The sequence below is a fragment of the Pteropus medius genome, unplaced genomic scaffold (assembly GCF_902729225.1).
Source record: "Pteropus medius unplaced genomic scaffold, Ma_sr-lr_union100, whole genome shotgun sequence".
In the NCBI taxonomy this organism is placed as follows: Eukaryota; Metazoa; Chordata; class Mammalia; order Chiroptera; family Pteropodidae; genus Pteropus; species Pteropus medius.
Genome location: NW_024349225.1, coordinates 3666633 through 3685341, shown reverse-complemented (window position 1 = coordinate 3685341; position 18709 = coordinate 3666633). Strand labels below are relative to the sequence as shown.

General features: G+C 33.0%; 1 protein-coding gene across 1 annotated transcript; it reads right to left on the bottom strand.

The window, feature by feature from the left end:
* Positions 1-5413: 5413 nt before the first annotated feature.
* Positions 5414-17820, bottom strand: PDC (phosducin). Its single transcript, XM_039881230.1, has 4 exons — positions 17796-17820; positions 10188-10272; positions 8334-8485; positions 5414-6027 (listed from the first exon to the last, which is right to left on the bottom strand). Exons 2-4 carry the CDS (start codon positions 10246-10248, stop codon positions 5503-5505), a joined length of 738 nt encoding a protein of 245 aa, XP_039737164.1. The 5' UTR covers positions 10249-10272; positions 17796-17820; the 3' UTR covers positions 5414-5502.
* Between the last annotated feature and the right edge of the window lie 889 nt (positions 17821-18709).

Below are 18709 nucleotides of genomic sequence, written 5' to 3'. Positions count from 1 at the left end.
GAAGATAAAATTGTATAAGCAAAAATGTTGTGAACTTTGAATGTGATATAATCTGATTAAAAGCACAGATGGCAGAATTAGCCTCGTAGAAAAAGATCTTTGAGAACAATGAAACGAAGAATAGATAGGTTAATGCACGTGGGGTAAATAATTAGGGAACTTCATGCAGTTTAGGCTCAATTTCTTCTGTGATGTCGAAGGCAAGATCATTTGTCCAAAGGGGGAAAGATTTGGGAGAGGAGGACTGAGGAGAATAATTAAGGTTTGAAACACTGACTGCAGGAAATGGAAGAGGAAATTTTTTGCTGAACAAACTATGAACTCTATTTGAAATATTCAGAAATTTAGGGACTTAAAAGAGAAGTGCTTCGGAAGAATGAAGTGACAAAAATATGAACTAGGCTAAGAGGAAGGTGATTAATGTCACCTGTCTAGTGTCTAGGCTGCATAGAAAGGACAGAAACCATGAAAATGGAGAAAGGGTTAAAAAAGGCAAATTGAGAACATATATTGGGAGTAAGGGCTTGAGAGAGCTGGAAGAGTAGATGGCTGTCATCAGAGAATGGTATACTGAAATGGAATATTTGAAAAAAGAGTTGGTAGTAAAAGTAACAGGAAAAACTGAATAGGTAAAAACACTATATGTTAGCTCAGGGGTTCTCAACCCCAGTGCTACGGACAGTACTGTTCCGTGGCCTGTTAGGAACTAGGCTGCAGAGCAAGAGGTGAATGGTGGGTGAGCAAGGGAGTGAGCAAAGCTTCTTCGGTATTTGCTGCCGCTCCCCAGCTCTAGCATCACCGCCTCAGCTCCACCTCAGAGCAGCAAGCATTAGATTCTCATAGGAGCACTGGTTCCTAGTGCCAGAAAGGTTGGGGGATGCTGTATTAGCTAATCAGAAGGGCATGAAGGGATGACGGTGTCTTCACTGACATCCCTTACCAACTGGGTTCCAGAATATAAGACCCCAAAGAGTAATAAATAAACAAAGAAAATCCTCATCTCTTTAATTTCAGGAATGTGTGTTCCCCTTATAGATTGTAAATCCCTTAAAAAGGAATGACTATATCTTACCCATTTTTGTCATTCCCCTCTATTATCTAACATAATTCCTTGTATGTATTAGACACTCAAATATTTATAGACTGTTTGGAAAAGAGAACAAATAAAAATAAATTGATTTGCATCATGAGATAATTTACTAGATGTATCTGAACAGTTAAGAATGTGATCATGATTGTATTCTGCAATAAATTTAGTATAAAACTCAAAATTCTATGAATTTCTCACTTATGTGTTAATATTTATTTTGCACTTATGTTTTCAGAACTAATTTATATTTATTGTGGTATCTTTAGTCAATTTGAAATGACAGTTTTTTAGGATCTCTCTCTTTCAGTTCATATATATAGAATTTTTAATAAGGTCCTATGTAGAAGAATGTGAGTGATGGGTTTGGGATAGATGAATCCCATCTTCTTCATGAATTAGCTTCTATTTGCATAATTGTATCTTTAAGATCTTATATCTGTACTCTATGTACCTTTTACTTCTTATATATCAGTAATAATAACAATAACTAAATTTGAGTAATACTTATTTTGTGGCAGGCACTGTTCTAAGTGGTTTACACAATTTACTTATTTTTTCCCTCATAACAACCCAGTGAGGATGAGCTATTATTATTCTTATTTCACAGATGAGGAACCAGCTACAGAGAGGTTCACTAACTTGCCCCAAATCACAAAATTAGTGAGTGAATTTAATCCTAGGAAGTCTGGCACCAGTGCTCAGGATATTAACCACCACTTCTAATATAGACAGACATACACAGAGGTACTAATGTAAGTGCATTTATTATCTATTGCATGTTTAAATGCCTGTTTCCTTAAGATCAAGGACACTGCATGGCACATTGCAGCTTGTCGATAAATATTTTGCAAACGAATGAATGAGCTTAGCGCTTTCCAAGATAATTTTGCTATTTTTCTATTATTTTCATATTATTTTACAACTAACACTCTTTCCTTTCTTTCAAGTCTATTCAAGTATTATTTGAGTGGTTTGTTAATGAGACATGTTATGACATTTTAAACCTTTACGTTTAATACATCATTCTTTTGCTGAGACGAAAATGAGCTTTTCCTCTCCTCCTGCCTAATATAGTAGCAGATTAAGTGTTTACACGAGGAGTTTGCAATCCAGGATTTCTGCAGCAGCAAGTTTCAAATATTCTAGTCAAATCCTGCCTTTGTCCTATTCTTCCTGATGAGTTTACCATCAAAGCTTCACTCTGGCATCCCTTAGTCACGAAGTGCTTATTTTGAGAACGGTTGCTATCATCATTTACTCCCTACATAGGTGACACCTAGTTACTTTTGTTTGGCAATTATGGGTTAAAGACATTCCTGGGTTTATTTCTGCTTAAGCTTCCTAGTTCTCTATTTTAAATTGATGCATGGTAGATTATTTCTTACAAGAGCAAAGTTTTCATTGAACAGGAATCTTTCAAAGCACTCATTTTTATTCTTCTTTTCCATAAACGAGAGCCTTCTTTCACTGTCTAGCTATGCTTTTCTATCCCTGCCCAATAAAGCTGTACTATATTGCAAATAATAATGACTAGTGATCGAAAAGAACTTGTATATTAGTCTTAAAATATTTTTATCTTTTGAGTATGTTTGACTGTTCTTTCTCATTGCCTTGCCATCATCTTTTTAAGTATTTACTTCAAATCTGTGGATTTATTTATTCAATTTGTTTGTTTGTTTATTTATTTATTTATAGAAATAATTTAATTTTTTCCCCCTGTTTACCTCCCCCCTCCTTCCCCATCCCCTATCCTCTGGTAACCACTAGTCTATAGTCCATGTCCATGAGTCTCTGTTTGTTTGTCCTGTTCATTTGTTGCTTTTAGGTTTATATCCCACATATAAATGGTATCATGTGATTTTCAACTTTTTCTATCAAATCTGTGGATTTAATGTCAATCAAAAGTTATTCCACTAGGGAGTTTTAAAATTATAAATATCTCATATAAAGATCCTGTCTTTTGCTATGGCTTTTATATCCAGTAATTTCCTAACAGAGAAATCTGTAAGAGATTAATAAATTTTTTAGCAATTACTCAATAGAAAAAAAACACGTTGAACTATTTTTTTTAAAGCTCCTTATTTTGTACATAATTACCCTGCATATTTCCCTACTAGCATTTTTCTTCCTTGTGATATATCTGGTATCCATCTACTTAGAAATAGGCCATAGGCTATTTAAAATGCCTTCCCCTTATAAAGGGAATAGAAGATGGAATTTTAGATGGATGCGCAGAAATAGTACCTATTGAAGTGACTATATGTTAGGAACTGGTCAATGTAAACTGGTCATAGTTAGGCATTCTGTCTTACCCTTCTTTTATCACCAATATCCAGTACAATTACAGACCTTTTTCTTTCCCATTCTTTTTCTCCTTTCCTTCCTTCCTGCAATTGAGATCTAGGATTTGGGAGCATAGGAGAGAGGTAAAGCTGGTAATGTGAATTTGAGAGCAGTCTGAACATAAATGGTATTAAGTGCTATGGATAGGAGGGGGTTACCTAGGGTGAGTGTTTAGAGAAGACGTCAGTGTAGGAAACTTAAAAGAAATAGTCAGTAGATAGAAGGCAAATGAGCAGAGTGTGTTTTCAAAGAAGCCAAAGAAAGTGAATCAGAAAGAGGGAGATGGTCAGCTCTTACACATGCTGCTAGGACGTACGATGAAATGAGGAATGAGAATTGGTCACTAAGTTTGACAAGTTGCCTATAACTGTAATTAGAGTGCATGGGACAAAGGCCTGATTGAAGTGGGATGAAAAAAATTGGAAACGAGAATTAAAGATGATGACCTTAGATACTTCTTTCAAGAGAAATGATTGTAAAGGAAAGCAGGAAAATGAGGGATAGCTGGAAATTTTAAATTATAGGTGAGCATATTTAAAATAGTGGGCAATTTAAAAACATTTATAAGCCGATATGAATAACACAACGTAGAGAAAGGGAGAACTAGATGATGGGAAGTAGAGAGGAAAACTAATTGCAGGAGAAAAATTATGGTGTGGCTGAAAAGGATAGGATCCACAGCATGATTTGATCAGCTGGCCTTAGCTGCGTGAACACTGCTTCCATTGTAATGTCAGTGGAAACTGCTCGTGTGCAGGTGTGCATTTTAGATTGGTGATGGAACACGAGGCAGGGCTCATCTGCTAACTTCTATTTTCTCAATGAAGTATGAGCAAACTGAAGGGTTTAGACCAGAAGAAAAGAACACAAAAGGTTTAAGGAAAGAAGAGAAGCTATAAAAATGTCATTTAGGAGAGTGGAGACTAGCACTTGTGACAAATGTCTAGTTTCACATTGGTCCACCAGGGGAAAATAGGCAAACCTGTTTTAAGCTCAATTTCCTACAGGGATCCTATTTTTGGTTACTTATCAAGCACCGTGTCTTCAATTATAGACCATATCACTTTAACTCTCACCATTATTTGCTACTCTGATTCAGACACCCAGAAGTTTTTTTTATCTTACTTTTCAGCTCATTTGCATATTTCAAAATATTTTTCAAAATTTATTTAGCATTTTTATGTGTTTTTGAAGGAGCAGAGTGTTCCAAGTATTTTCAAGAGAAATAGAACTTCCATGTCACTTCTCTGAATTTCAGTTTTATCGTTTATAAAATGGAAGTACTATTATCTACTTACGGAATTGTAGTTAAGAATTAGAGATGTTATGTATGAAATACTGGCCCATAATATGCAATCGATGAATGATAGTCGTTATTACTACTAAATATTATTTGTCCAAAGAATTAAAAGACCCAGCTTCCACTCTGCTTTTTTTCCCTAGATAAGATTAACTTCTGAAATTTTATTTTTAACAAATACTCCTTTTTTCATTTTTTTTCCCAGAAATTTAATGTGGTACAGTGTTTCTCAGTATCTTGTGCATTGGTTTAGTTGGAATATAAGATATCTTACTGAATGATTTTTTTTTTTTTGTATTTTAGGTCATATAATATTTTTAGGGCCCTGATATTGTAATACTTGAGAAAGAATAGACTTCGAATAGAAAATTTATTTCCTCATGAGACTTTATTCTTATTACATAGGCAAAATTATAATTAATAATGTATTTTGAAACCCCCCCAAAAACACTGCAGAAAAAAAAAAACAGTAAAAAAGCCAATACATAACTTGAAAGGGATTTTTCAAAACTGTCACAATATCATCCATATCCCCTTTGTCCACTAACAGTTAATGAAGACTACAATGTGTGATAGTAAAGCATTATATCAATTTGAGTAACTAATACTAAGAAATGCTAATCATATAACTTTAGTGTCGATCTGGTTTTTTTTTTTTCCCCCAAATTGCAATAGCCACATTCATACTTGGTGTCTCTAAAGGAATATGGATACTACCAAATCAGCGTTCAATGTTTAAAGAATTATGAGATACTGACATAATGAATCTTTATTCAATATCTTCTTCCATGTCGGTCTGCTCTAGGGCATGCATCTCTCTTTCAGGTAGTAACCCATACTCATTTAGAAAGGACTCCACGTCCCCAGCAAAAAACTCTTCAGCAAACTGTTCAGCAACACTAATGAAATTGCTTATCAGTTCCCCACCTTTATAGACAAGCAGTGTAGGGAGGACATCTGAGGAAAAGCGGTCCCCAGCACCTGTATTAGAAGCTTTTATTTTGCAAAACTTGACCATAGGGTATTCGGCTGCAAGGCATGTTAAGCTACTGTTTAGAACATCGCAGCCCTTAATGCCATCTTCATAAATGTGAACAACGATTGTGGTGATTTTCTGCTCCTTTTCAATGGTTTCCAGGAATTGCTCCCCAGTTTCCAGCTCATACACAAACCCATATCTAGGCCCAAAACTCAGCTTCTGGTGCATATCCTGCATACACTGTCTACGGTATTTACGAAGGCAATTTTCATCCTCTTTGTCTTTGTGGATCAGTTCATATTCTTGAATGCTCATCTGGGAATGGACAAAAGAAAGGTAGAGATCAGTCAGAAAGAAATTTCTATTCCTTAGACACACCAAACCCATCCTCAACTCAAAGAATTTCCATTTGCAGTTTCCCCAAGACCATGCCCTAATGTGGTCTTCTTTATCTCATTCAAGCCTCTGTTCGAATGTTACCTTCTTTGATTTATTCCACCTAAAAGCGTCCCTGCCCCACACTTGCGATTCCTTAATGGGTTTATTTTGTCTTCATAGCAGTAAACACCACCTGATATTGTGTTACGTATTTATTTGTTTAATTGTTTAATATTAATTTGTCTAACTGATAGGTTACGTAGGGGCAGGAATTTTATTTGTCTCATTTACTACTCAATATCTGCTAAAGTATCTGGCACATAATAGGGGTTCAGTAATTATTACATGATATAAACACATGCATAAGTATTGCTGAAAAGAGTTTAGCCATGAGATGCTCATAATCTCAAGTCAGAAATGTGTCAGTTAACTAACCATCACTTTGTGTGGGGGAAAAAAAAAAAGCCCAGCAAGGTCTACTCTGGAGCGACTTCCACACACACACACACACACACACACACACACACACACACACACACTTAAATGTTTCTTCAACATATGCCTGTGGACTTTAGTGTCTCCTCCACAAAAGTTGTTAAAAAGATTCCATCTTATCGCTTACAGATTTTTCAGAATATGTAGAATGGGATTCAAGCAAGACAACTTTTAACACTGTTTGGAGTTCATCAGATTAGCCAAGAGGTTAGTGCTGAACCAGCAGTAACAGCATCACCTGAGAAGTTCTGGGAAAGCAAATTTTGGGGCACCACCCCAGATCTACCAAATCAGAACCTGTAAGGGTGAGGCTGAGTAAACCATATTTAGACAAGCCCTCCAGGCAATTCTTATCCTCTGGTTTAGGCTAAAGTGAGAAATGACCTAGCTTTCATCTTCCAAGACAGGTTCTTTTCACTGTGGCTGGAATATAAAATTACCTGCAAAGCTTTTCTCAATAGCTACATTACTATTAACTTATTCAATAGAATGTTAAACACTTCTCCACCCCCAAACACACTAAAAATTAAAAAGAAAGATGTAAAGGAGCAATGATGGGACATAATGTGATTAAGAGATGTGAAACAGCCCAAAACCACAGAAGTTGGACTGTCCCCAAGGGGGATCAGCTACTGCTGCCTTATTATCATCTAAAGTAGCCTCTCAAACAGCAACTTTGGACAATATTTAGAGTACAGGAGAATTGAGAAGGCAAGAAACTGATATTTATGAAAAAATCTATGCCTTAGGCACTTTACGTAGATTATTTTACTTCATTCTCACAATGAACCTATGAGGTAGGTGTGATTACAGAATTTTACAGAAGATACTGAGATTCAGGTTGAGTAGAAGCATCCAATGCTTTCATTACTCCATTCTCTTGTTTCTGCCTTTTATATTTGTTTTTCTAATGTCCTCATTCTTTTTCTTATTTTTTTTCTGCTTTAAGATTATTGTCCCAACTTAATTTGTTTCAACCCTAAAAATTGTTAAATGTTTTATATAATCTTTAAGTTGCTACCATAATTCTGTTCATTTAACAGACTGAACCACACAAACATTGATTTATATAGGTATTTGAGTATTCTTATGAGAACTTGTTCCATTTACATATTCAGGCATATAGATGGTTCAGATTTCAGGTACATTTCTAATAATTATCAAGTCTCAGACTTGTATAGCATTTTACATGTTTCAAATAGCTTTCACAATTCCTCAGATGGGAAACTTTGTCTCATCCCCATTACATACTGACTCAGTGAAAGAACCAAAATTCCAAAATAAGATCTTAGACTTGAAGATTTTTACAATGCCAGAAGCCTAGAACCAAGTATATTTCTGAAGCACTGTCATTTTTTAAAGAATCAATATACAATAACTCATATATTCTGGCTTGGAGATAAAGTGATTTTTCTCCACAATGAAAATCACTTTATGTTTTTTTTAAAAATGTATATTATTGTTGTTGTTATATAAATGATACATGCTAGTTATAAAGATTCAAAAATGATCTAAAAGCTAAAGGAAGTAATGTCACCACTCTGATACTCTGAGATAATCTCCATTAAAATCATATAAATCATCTTTTAAAGTGTCTCTTTATGCACATAGACATACATTATAGAAGTAAATAAGTGAGATTAAAAAAAAAATGCTGCTTTAGAAAAAATGAGGATGCATGTTTACACATCATAATAAGTATTTATAATAAATAAATTATTTACTATTGATTTTTTTCCTTATCTTACCTTTCTGCTGAATTTTTCTTTTGAGTCTTTGTCATCTCTACTCTGAGGAGAAGACATTTGTCTGAGAATCTCCTTCTTACTCGATGGGACCGAGTCACTATCTTCACTCTCTAATTTAAACTTTCTCCAATCATTTATTACTCCTTTGGGTCCTGGAACAAAATTAAAACAAATTGTTTTCCTTTTTATTTTGAACAGCACTATTTACACAAATGAAATTTGTGTAAGTGTTGCCGTGGGGATAGACTTGTCATCTTCTGTATCAGAAACAGACATCTTGTTGAGACTAGAAATTTCTGACTGCCCTGCTCATAGAAATGTTCTCTTACATTAATCTTGTTAAATTGGTTTTGGCTAAGAATCTTTCTGAAACATCTGCATTAATGAAAATACAAAATATGGACTTTGAACTATTGGCAAATTTTTGGGGTAAAGATAAAAAATAGAATATAGAGAGGAAAAGAATTTTAGAAAATAGTACTTTTATTATATAAGAAAGAAGCTTCACCAATAAATTAAAAATGGCACCACACTAATAACAAAGGAAACTAGGATTGTTGGGGAAGCAAATTGAAATGTTATCGAGATCCAGAAAACAACAATAACAATAGCACATAAAAGACAACCAGCGAGAAGCCTAACCTCAATTGATGACTAAAATTGCTTTAATAAAATTGCTACATAACCATCCAATTCCTTCTAAGATTCTAGGACTCTTACAAATATAGAAAGGATAGGATTAGCAGACTTAAGAAAAATTAATTAAATCAAGGATGATGGAATTGGAATTCTGATGCTCAGTTGCCCTAATAAATAATAACAGTACTTGGAAGCAGGTCTAAATTCTTGAAAATATTCAGTTTTAAATATTCTTTACTAAAACTTGCCTATATTCATACCTTTAATCTAGTATTATATGTGTGGATGTATTCTCTTTTTCTCCCACATATTTCTTATTTTTTATTTATATAGCATATAATTTTAATAAATTTATTTATATTAATTATATTAAGGAAATCGATGTTTTTTGTTTCCTTGTATAGTGTTTGTCTTCCAGATTTTTTTCTTATACAAAATATGCACATGTATAGCATGTATTTATGAGTATAAAAGAGAAACTTTTTTCCTCTTATTTTTATAAATGGTAATACTATTATATATACTTTTTCTCACCTTGCTTTTTTTTACTTCATAATATATCTCAGATTTTTTTCACGTACATACATAAATTCTTCCTTTTTAAAAAAAAATGGAGCGAGGTATTCTATTGTGTAAATATTAATTTACTTTAACAGTTTCTTACTGATGTAAATTGTTGCTTCCACATTTTTTTCTATGATAAACATTAAATCTTGAGTTTTTCTGGAGGAATATTGAAATCCATTTAATTTACCATTCCCATTCCCATTATTTTTACCATTACTATTATTTTATAGGAATCAAAAAATTAAAATTAATAACAATTTATTTATTCATCTTTTGGTCTTCTATTGTTTACAACTGCAAGGGAAGTTCATAGTGGGAGAAATTTAGAGAAAGGATAGTGGCTTAATTATAGTGTAGATATAAAGGTCTTATGATAGTTGGTCAGAAAGAAATTCTCAGTAAGTAGCGTTTCTAATTCAATTTCTCATTCTTTGATATCTAAATCTAATTGGTTTTAAAGTATTTGATCTCACATTAATTTACTCACTCAAATGTTTTTAGATGATTTTATCAAACCATTCAAAGGTATAAGTTAAATTTCATACTGAACAGTGGCAATAAGAACATTAAAGATCCTTCCAGATTTAATTTTTATTTAATAACTAGGGTTTAAAAAAAATTTTTTTTCTCTTTTATAGCTTTGCTTACCCGTATGTGTGGCCTGTCCTTCAAAGTCTTCCTCCAAACTTTGGCTTTTGGCTTCTTCCATTGTAGGGATTAGATTTGATATAATCTATAGGACGAACAGAGAAGTAATGATGACAGATGAATTCTAGGGTAAATAGATATATATTCTCTTGTTGCCAGGTTCCATGTAGGTTAAGGGTTATCATCAAGTGATGAAGTGTTTAGCATGTTTCTGTCTGCCTTGTAAAAGGATAATTTTAAATTTGTGTTATTAAAGATATTTTGACCTAAGGATTTTACATAATTCATAGTTGTCTTTTTTTACTTAAAAAGCCTTCAATTGAGGTCTGTGTACTTAGCGAACATTATTTATCATTGATTTTCTTTTTTTATTACTGTTTCTTTATAAAATCTTATGTCGATATTTCATGTAATAAAATGTTTTCTTTAATATTAATTATGTACTTATTGTGAACACTTACTTTGTGCTAGGCATTGTTCCAATTACTTTAAGTGTCAAAATCATTTAATTCTCACACAGCTAATGTGGCAGGGACAATTGTTAATGCTGTTTTGCAACAGAGGAAACTGAAGGACAGAGAATTTAAGTTACTTGCCTAAGATCATGTAGTAAGTAGCGGAGCAAGGATTTGAAGTTAGGTTTGGTTTAAAGCTAAATCTTAAATAATTACACTATTAAATTACTATGAAAGAGTAATTTTTTCTCAAGATGATTTGACAAATCCCACTTCGATTGGCATTAAAGAATATAATATCTTTTTACTCTTTGTTCTTCCTCTACGTTTCCTCTTTGTCTCTTTCAAAGTCAGTTTTAAGCAGTGATATCATCCAGTTTATGTCTGATTCCACTTTACTTTTTTACTGATTTACACTTTAGCCTCGAATTTGGTCTGTTTGGTGCTTTCCCAAGGCACAGAATGGTAAACCGGAACTCTTTATCTTGAATCCTTTTCTGCTTTCACTTTTGCTCCCAACATTTGGCCTGGTCTCAAAGTTTTATTGTTTCCCTCATTACAAACCCCACCTAGAATCACTGGAGGTCAAGGGTCTTTGCCAATTTTATTTTATTCAATTGGAAAAAAAAAAAAAGACTTTTAGGAGAAGGCTGTCAAGAGAATACCAATCCATTCTTTAATATTCATATAACTATAAATGTAATAAAGAATATTAAATTAAATTTGAATAGATTTAGTAATGAACAAGAAAAAAGAAAAATAGAAATTAGGGAAAATGGAAATAAGTAAACATTTTGGATAACAGAAGCTTTTGTAATTATTTAAAAATAATTTTTGCATCTAAGAAAAATGAATATTATGGTATCTTTAGAAGAACACTACAGAGCAAAGTAATGGAAACTTATCTGAGAACTTCAATAGCTGTTTAGTCCCCAGAAATGTAGAGACTCAAGCCTCTCTCTTTTTTTTTTGGCAAAAGTAGATAGTTAATCTGGAGTAGCTACTATTTGCAATGAATATACGTAAGATTTAAAAAAATAATTTTATTTCAAATGTTAAAGAAACAGAAGCACAGCTGGCTTCTTGCCAACCTAGTTGGCAATCTAGTGGAGAAAAAAGAAAATTTCATTTTTCAAAAAGACCTTCACAAATTCCAAAGAATCCTTTTACTAAAAAGATAATCCAATTACTTTGGGTGGGGGCGGGGGGGAACATTTATTGATGGAATTAGTATATATTAAGAATAGACTATGTACCAAGCATTTCCCTGGGCTTGGAATGGCATGAAGAACAAAACTCTTCCAGTATGGCAAATACTAAGATTAAGTCAGCTGGGTTGCCTATTTAGTAAAACACAGTCCATCTTTACCCAATGCCTCCATTTCAATTCGAGTACAAAAACTGGTGACATTTGCCACTGTTTACTACTAAGAGGAGCTAGTGAACAGAGACAGAAATTGGAAGAAAAATATTAAAACATGAGGCATATTTGCTTGCACGGCTTGAAAACTCTGTAGAGGAAGACACAGTCAAGTGTAATTAGCTATTGATATATTTGATCTACACTTCCATTACTATCCCCTGTCATCAAATAATTAATCTTCAAAATTTGTTTCAGTATCCTAAAATCAGTTGAATTAGTATTTGGAATGTGCTTAGGTCTTGACACCTAGTAAGTGCTATATGAGTCTGTAAAATAAAATAAAAACCCCATAGTGAATTGATTATATTGAGCTTTTTATGGAAACTTGTGCAACAAAGTGAGATATTTCACTCATGGACTTATATCAAGCATTTAAAAGAATTAAAGAATTAATTCTATGTTCCAAAGACTAGTATCTGAATTTTCAATTCTACAGCTTCAGCAATCTTTAATATCAAGTTCTAAAAATTAAATATTTGCTTCTTGTCCTGTTATTACATAGCCTAAGTTTTATATAAAAAACCTTCTTAGTATAAGGTATACCTTTGACAACTATCACTTTAGTCTTTCAAACTTTCTGCCGTTTTTCTACTTGTCAAAAATCACTTATAAACATCATTTCCTGGTATCTTTTCTTACACTGCTGTAACAGAATGCTACAGCCTTTGAGCTCTTCCTGGCCGCCTTTCGCTGTGTTCCTACATGGTGGAGAGAGAGGGAGCTCTCTGGTGTTTCTTATTTAAGGACACTAATCCTATGGATCAAGGCCCTACCCGTATGACCTCATTTAACCATTAATTACTTCCTTATTAATTACTACAGTAGTCTCCTCTTATCTGCAAGAGATATATTCCAATACTCCCAGCAGATGCCTGAATCCCCGAATAGTACCGAACCCTATACATACTATGCTTTTTCCTATATATACATACCTATGATGATAAAGTCATAAATTAGGCATAGTATGAAATTAACAACAATAACTAATAATGAAAGAGAACAATTATAACAACATACTGTAATAAGAGTTATGTGAATGTGATCTTTCTCAAAATATTGTATTGAACACACAGCGTGGGAACACTGGACAAAGAGATGATTCACATCCTGAGCGAGATGGAGTGAAATAGCACCGGATTTCATCACAGGACTCAGAACAGTGTGCAATTTAAAACTTATGAATTGTTTATTTCTGGAATTTTCCGATTAATATTTTTAGACTGCAGCTCACTGCAGGTAACTGAAACTACAGAAAGCAAAACCACGAATAACGTGAACAACTGTGTCAAAATACCATCACATTTGGGGTTAGGTCATCAACATATGAATTTTAGGGGACACAGCTCAGTCCCTAGCACCTGGGTCTGACTTTTGTAAAGAATTATCTAAACGATGTGGATGCTGGTCACGCCTTCTGTGCGCGGCTGCCTTTTCACTCATTTCTAAAGTTTTGGAGCCTCTGGATTTCCCCGGGTTTCCCGTCTATCCTCTGAGAATTACAGTTAGAAAAATGAGGCATCCCGAAGGATTAACTAGTCCATTTTTTTTGATTCTTCACTAGTTATTTCCTTGCTTTTCCTGGGAAGCCATAGAACGTCCTACAAAAATACAGGCCAGATAGATCCACAGATTGAGGCTATGCTTGGGGTGGTCCCCCACTTTTAGCCTGATGGAGGCTCATGAAGATTCTAATAATCTAATAAAATATTAAAATAAATACTTGCATTTTCTTTGCAAAGAAAAAAAACAATACAGGCCGGGAAGGCCCGGCATAGCAGATAATACAAATGGCAGTTATTTCCTTGATCAGTGTCTGTGTTGTTCTGATGTCCTAATAATAGCTTCAATAATTATTATTTTCTGTTGAGAAATAAAAGGCATAAATGACAGGGAAAAAAGGCTCAATAGAAGTATTCCATTTTATTTAGTAGGTTCAGATAAATGTGTCTTCATTTTTTTTAAATTGTTATTAAAGGTTTTAGATGCCATATTTTGACACTGGTTTCCCTAAGTACAGAATAAAGAGGTCAAACAACCAAGCATTAAAATTAACCTCTCTACGTATGACATACATGACATCTTTCCATGGCCATTAAAAATGCAAAAAAAATAGAGAATTGAAGTAGCTCCAGTGAGAAATTTTCAAAATAAGACAAGTTTTTTCTTGTAATTGTACAATTTAAAATAAATACTCTTCCCTCTTGTACATGAATGCCTATGTTCCTTTTTGAAACCACAAAATAGGAAGCTGTTTTAGAGAAGGTTCTGTACTTAAAATGACATTATTGTATCCGAACATGATTAGCCATGGAATATAAATAACTGACTGGGAATCAAATACTGAAAGTGCTTGATTAAAATAATTCTTTAACTTGACTACAGTGGAATTTAACAAATTATCAATCCTTCAGGCTGATCTGGAACATACTGTGTTATTACTAGATGGCTGAAACCAAGCAAAACTGCTAAGTGGGAAAGATCTGTAGAAATTCTGCTTCACCTTCACTTTTGATAGAAACCTAGATTGTGCATCCATTATGCTGCTCGCCCTGCAAGGCTTCATGTTCTACATTTTTCTATCTCTAACCATGCATCTCCTTAGGTCTCTCTGCTCTTCTGTGTTTTCCAAGGTGACTGTGAGCTAATCTGATCATCTAAACCAGGCTAATGTTCTCACCAAGGCAAATATATTTAAGTCAGATGTTTTAACCCCTGCCATGACTGTCTTTCCCAATGTCATCTTGGACTCTTGTAGAAAACAGTTCTGCTTTCTATTTCTTAAAAAATGATTAGTGATGGGAATTTTACATCACTAATGGGAGCTATTACTGGGTTTGTGGAGGCCTCCATTGTCTCCCAAATGCTAATGTAGCTCTAATGATTTCACCCAAGCCATACTTATGACTTGAGAACTAGAAATTTTTAATAAGAGTGTCGTGGTCTTAGGTTTAATGTCAATAGAGAAGGGACTTTAAGCCTTATAATATATCAGTTAATTTCTTGAATTGCTCTTTAATTAATATATTTATTTATATGTCTTCTCCCTCAAGGAGGAACTAAGCTTCTTATGGGCAGGAACTATGCATTACAATGCTTCCAAGTGACAGTGTAGTGTAATAATTAATACATAAACACATAAATACTTGGGTTCACATTTACCTCTGCCAATTATGGGCTGTGCGACCTTGAGCAAATCACTAAAACTCTCTGTGCTTTAGTGTGCTTATTTGTAGAATCGTAGTAATAATAGTGTCTACTTCAAAAGGCTGTGTGAGGATTAAATGATGTAAAATGTCTTATGTAAAATATATAGTACTTAGCAGCAGGAACTTAACAAGTATTGAGTAAAAATAATAATTAGTAAATAATTAAAAATTTTAAATACTAAAACCAAATATTTAAAATTAATAACAGATATAGTCAAACTCATCTAAATTTTATTTAGGAATCAGTACATATATGTACTATTTATGCCTAATTATCCCTCCCCAAAAAATGTGTGTATGTGTGTACATAATCACACATATATTGCACATTCATCTCAAAACTGTTATATATTCTCCTATCTCGTTAGTAAGGTCCTTCCTTTATCAGAATACTTTAATTTTCTTCTAGTAAGGTCTGTTTACCACAAGGCATTTAAGAATATGAAGCCTGAAGAGGAGATGAATTTGGAGTCATGAAATATAGGCTAATAAAATGTACATAAAATGTAATTGCCTGTTTGAAAACAACAGTAAAAGAATTTTCTGTAGATGTGTGTATAAGTGGAAAATGGGAGGTGATGATTTAACCTGAATGTAACATACTTGTTTTCTAACGAATTGACTTCTCTACCTATGATTTTACAAATCATTAATGACTTGCCGTTTGATTTTTCTTTTAATGTTTATGCCATGTCACTTTATATATTTTTTTCTGAATTTCAGTTATCTAATGGAGTAGGACTTTGCAGAAACAGTAACAGTATTCAGGATTTTGTCGCCATCTTTAGTCATTCTAGTTGTTAATTTTGGAGTAGGTCAACTTTTACATTTTTGGATCATAATGAGAGTTTTCTTTAAAAATAAATGCCAGAAGCGTGAGTGGAATATAGGACACACATTCCTCAAAAAAAGCTGTAACAAATAAATGCCGAGCAACTGGTTGGCACTAAGCAAATGTTAGTTCTCTTTCTCTTACACATTAAACATACACCTTGATGCTCTTGAAGATAGTCCTTACTATATTTCTTTTCCCCTCCTAGTATCTAAAATTTATAACAACTTTGATAGAAGAACTATGGTAGAAGTTTTGGTATAAGACACTGCAGAGTAGACATAATGTTTTCTCAGCTTCTACCCTTCTTAAATAGTTTTGCTTTTTTAACAAATGAGACCCGGTAGATGGGAGACCTAGAGAGCCTTTTAAATAATTTGTATATCAAGAATGCATAAAAAATAGCAATTTTCTATTTGTCAACCAGTCTCAACAGTAAAAAATATTCTGGGAAAATGTGAGTTTCAAATTATGACTGAATTTGTGGTCCTAATAAAAGAAGCAAATATTAACTTATCGGGTTTGCTCTTACTATATCCAGATATTCTCTTACTTATTCTGAAGAAAACAGAAATGTCAGAATCTTACAGTGATTTCAGAGCAGATATCTTATTTTGAATATCTCAATATCTTATAAATACACTTATTCCAGCACCTATGGTTTGAATTCCATTATAGACATTATTATGAATGGTTCATATATATCTGGACAATTAAATAATATGAAACATAATATCAAATCCAGTTTATAAATATAATACTTAGGCAAAAAATTGCCAAGATGAGTTAGATGATCTCTACAATATTTTCAAGCTTTTAATGTTAGGTGATTCTAAGTAGCATGTACAATGGTTAAAAATATATATTTAAAATGTGTGCTATAGTTAAAAGATATTTTTGCAGTTAATAAAAATATTCCATGATAAAACATTGAGAAAGTCTTACTTCATTCATTTTCATGATGCAAACTGTAGAGTTTATTACTAATAACAATCACTTCCATGGATGCAAAATAACAGAAAAATAAAACCGACTAAAAGAAAAATTTCACCTAACTTAACAAATATCAACAAACTTTCTATATTCTTTTTTTTTAAGAAAACATCATTTCTGTTTCATTAAATTTGTGAAATAATCTTTTGAAACAGATGTTATTATTCCCACTTTAAAGATTAAAAGGCAAAACAAAACAACAAAAAAATATAGTATTAAGAAAAAAGCCCAAGAACACATAACTGGCTAAGTGTTTGGTTCGGAGTTTTGAGAGTGTTTCAGTGCTGAACGTAATATTCCCTTTCACAGCTTGGGAGTCAAATCTTCAAATGCAAAGTGTAAGGAATTATCACTTCTTTCCTTCAGTTCTCCCTTCACTCAAAGAGAAGACTGAAGAATTTTCAGTTAAAACTTTGTTCACGGTTTTATTTTAACTTTCTAGAATATCAGACCCAAAATTGCGTGTTTACTCTGAATTACAGTAGTCAAGATGACTACTGCAAATTACTTTAAGAATTACGTTGAGAGGGAAAGAGACATAGTATTTACTTGTCTTTATAGTAGATAAATCATTACTTATGTTATTATGAAATATTTTAAAAGAACATACATCATTACATAAACAGTGAAATTATTACTCTTTCCCTGAAAGTAAAATTTAAAAAGTTATATTATCAAGAAGACTACTTGTGGACTCACAGTTTGGTTCTCTGTGCCTGGTGTCCTTGATTATGTTCAGTGGATAAGAATCCCTGTCTACTGAACTTCTCTTGAACTTGGACAGGTTTAAGCTCAGATTTAAAACCCCTGGATTCCGATGACCCTTGCAGAAATAGCTCTGAACAAGTAATAGGATTGACATAAGAGAATTAACAAAGCCTATTCATTAACAGTAAGCCAAAAACAAACAAATAAACTAAAAAAAGAGCTTTGAGTCCTGTGGAAAATACAGTCTTTGTCCACCTATTGTATATTATTTGAGAAAAAAAAAAATTCTCTTTTCAGCATGGACTGATATCTAGTCTCAAAAATTCACTTGCCATTTTCTGAAAGAAAAAAATAGTTTTTCTGATCAGGAAATTTTTCTTGATTTAATGTAATAACTATCCTTCCCAGCTTCATTTGACATGGTCCATTTTTCATCTTAAATTAACGAAGCAACTTTTTCTTCTCCCTTTTTAGTGCCCTGAAATGTTTTGTATCTTAAAATCTCTGCTAATCCTTATTATTATTACTATTATTTTTATTGTTTTGGCAAAAAAAAAAAATCCTAGAAAAGCTCGAATAATCTTTAGAAATGTTACTGACCTCTGCTTTATTATATTTTTCTTAGCCTTTGTTTTTGCCGTTATGTTGGTCATTTCACTTTTCTTCCATGTGCCATTTAAAACAATGAAATTTTATTCAACAACAATTTATTGACCTCCTACCCGTTGCTAGAGAATGTTTACCAAAAATATTACTGCAGCCTTCAGAAATTAGACTTTTACAATGAGACTGTTGGTTCAAGACTATCCCATAGATATATATTCTATGATCTAAGAATAATCAACTTATAGTACAGGATGCATCAAATGGTCGAGAGACACCAATTATTTTTGCAAAAAAAGAAA

Bases quoted from the DNA above. Each gene is read 5' to 3' on its own strand.
- PDC (XM_039881230.1), bottom strand. From the start codon at position 10,248: ATGGAAGAAGCCAAAAGCCAAAGTTTGGAGGAAGACTTTGAAGGACAG. The intron at 8,486-10,187 runs GTAAGCAAAGCT...ATTTTGTTCCAG, and splicing joins AGGACAGGCCACACATACGG to GACCCAAAGGAGTAATAAAT. The intron at 6,028-8,333 runs GTAAGATAAGGA...GTCCATTCCCAG, and splicing joins AAGAAAAATTCAGCAGAAAG to ATGAGCATTCAAGAATATGA.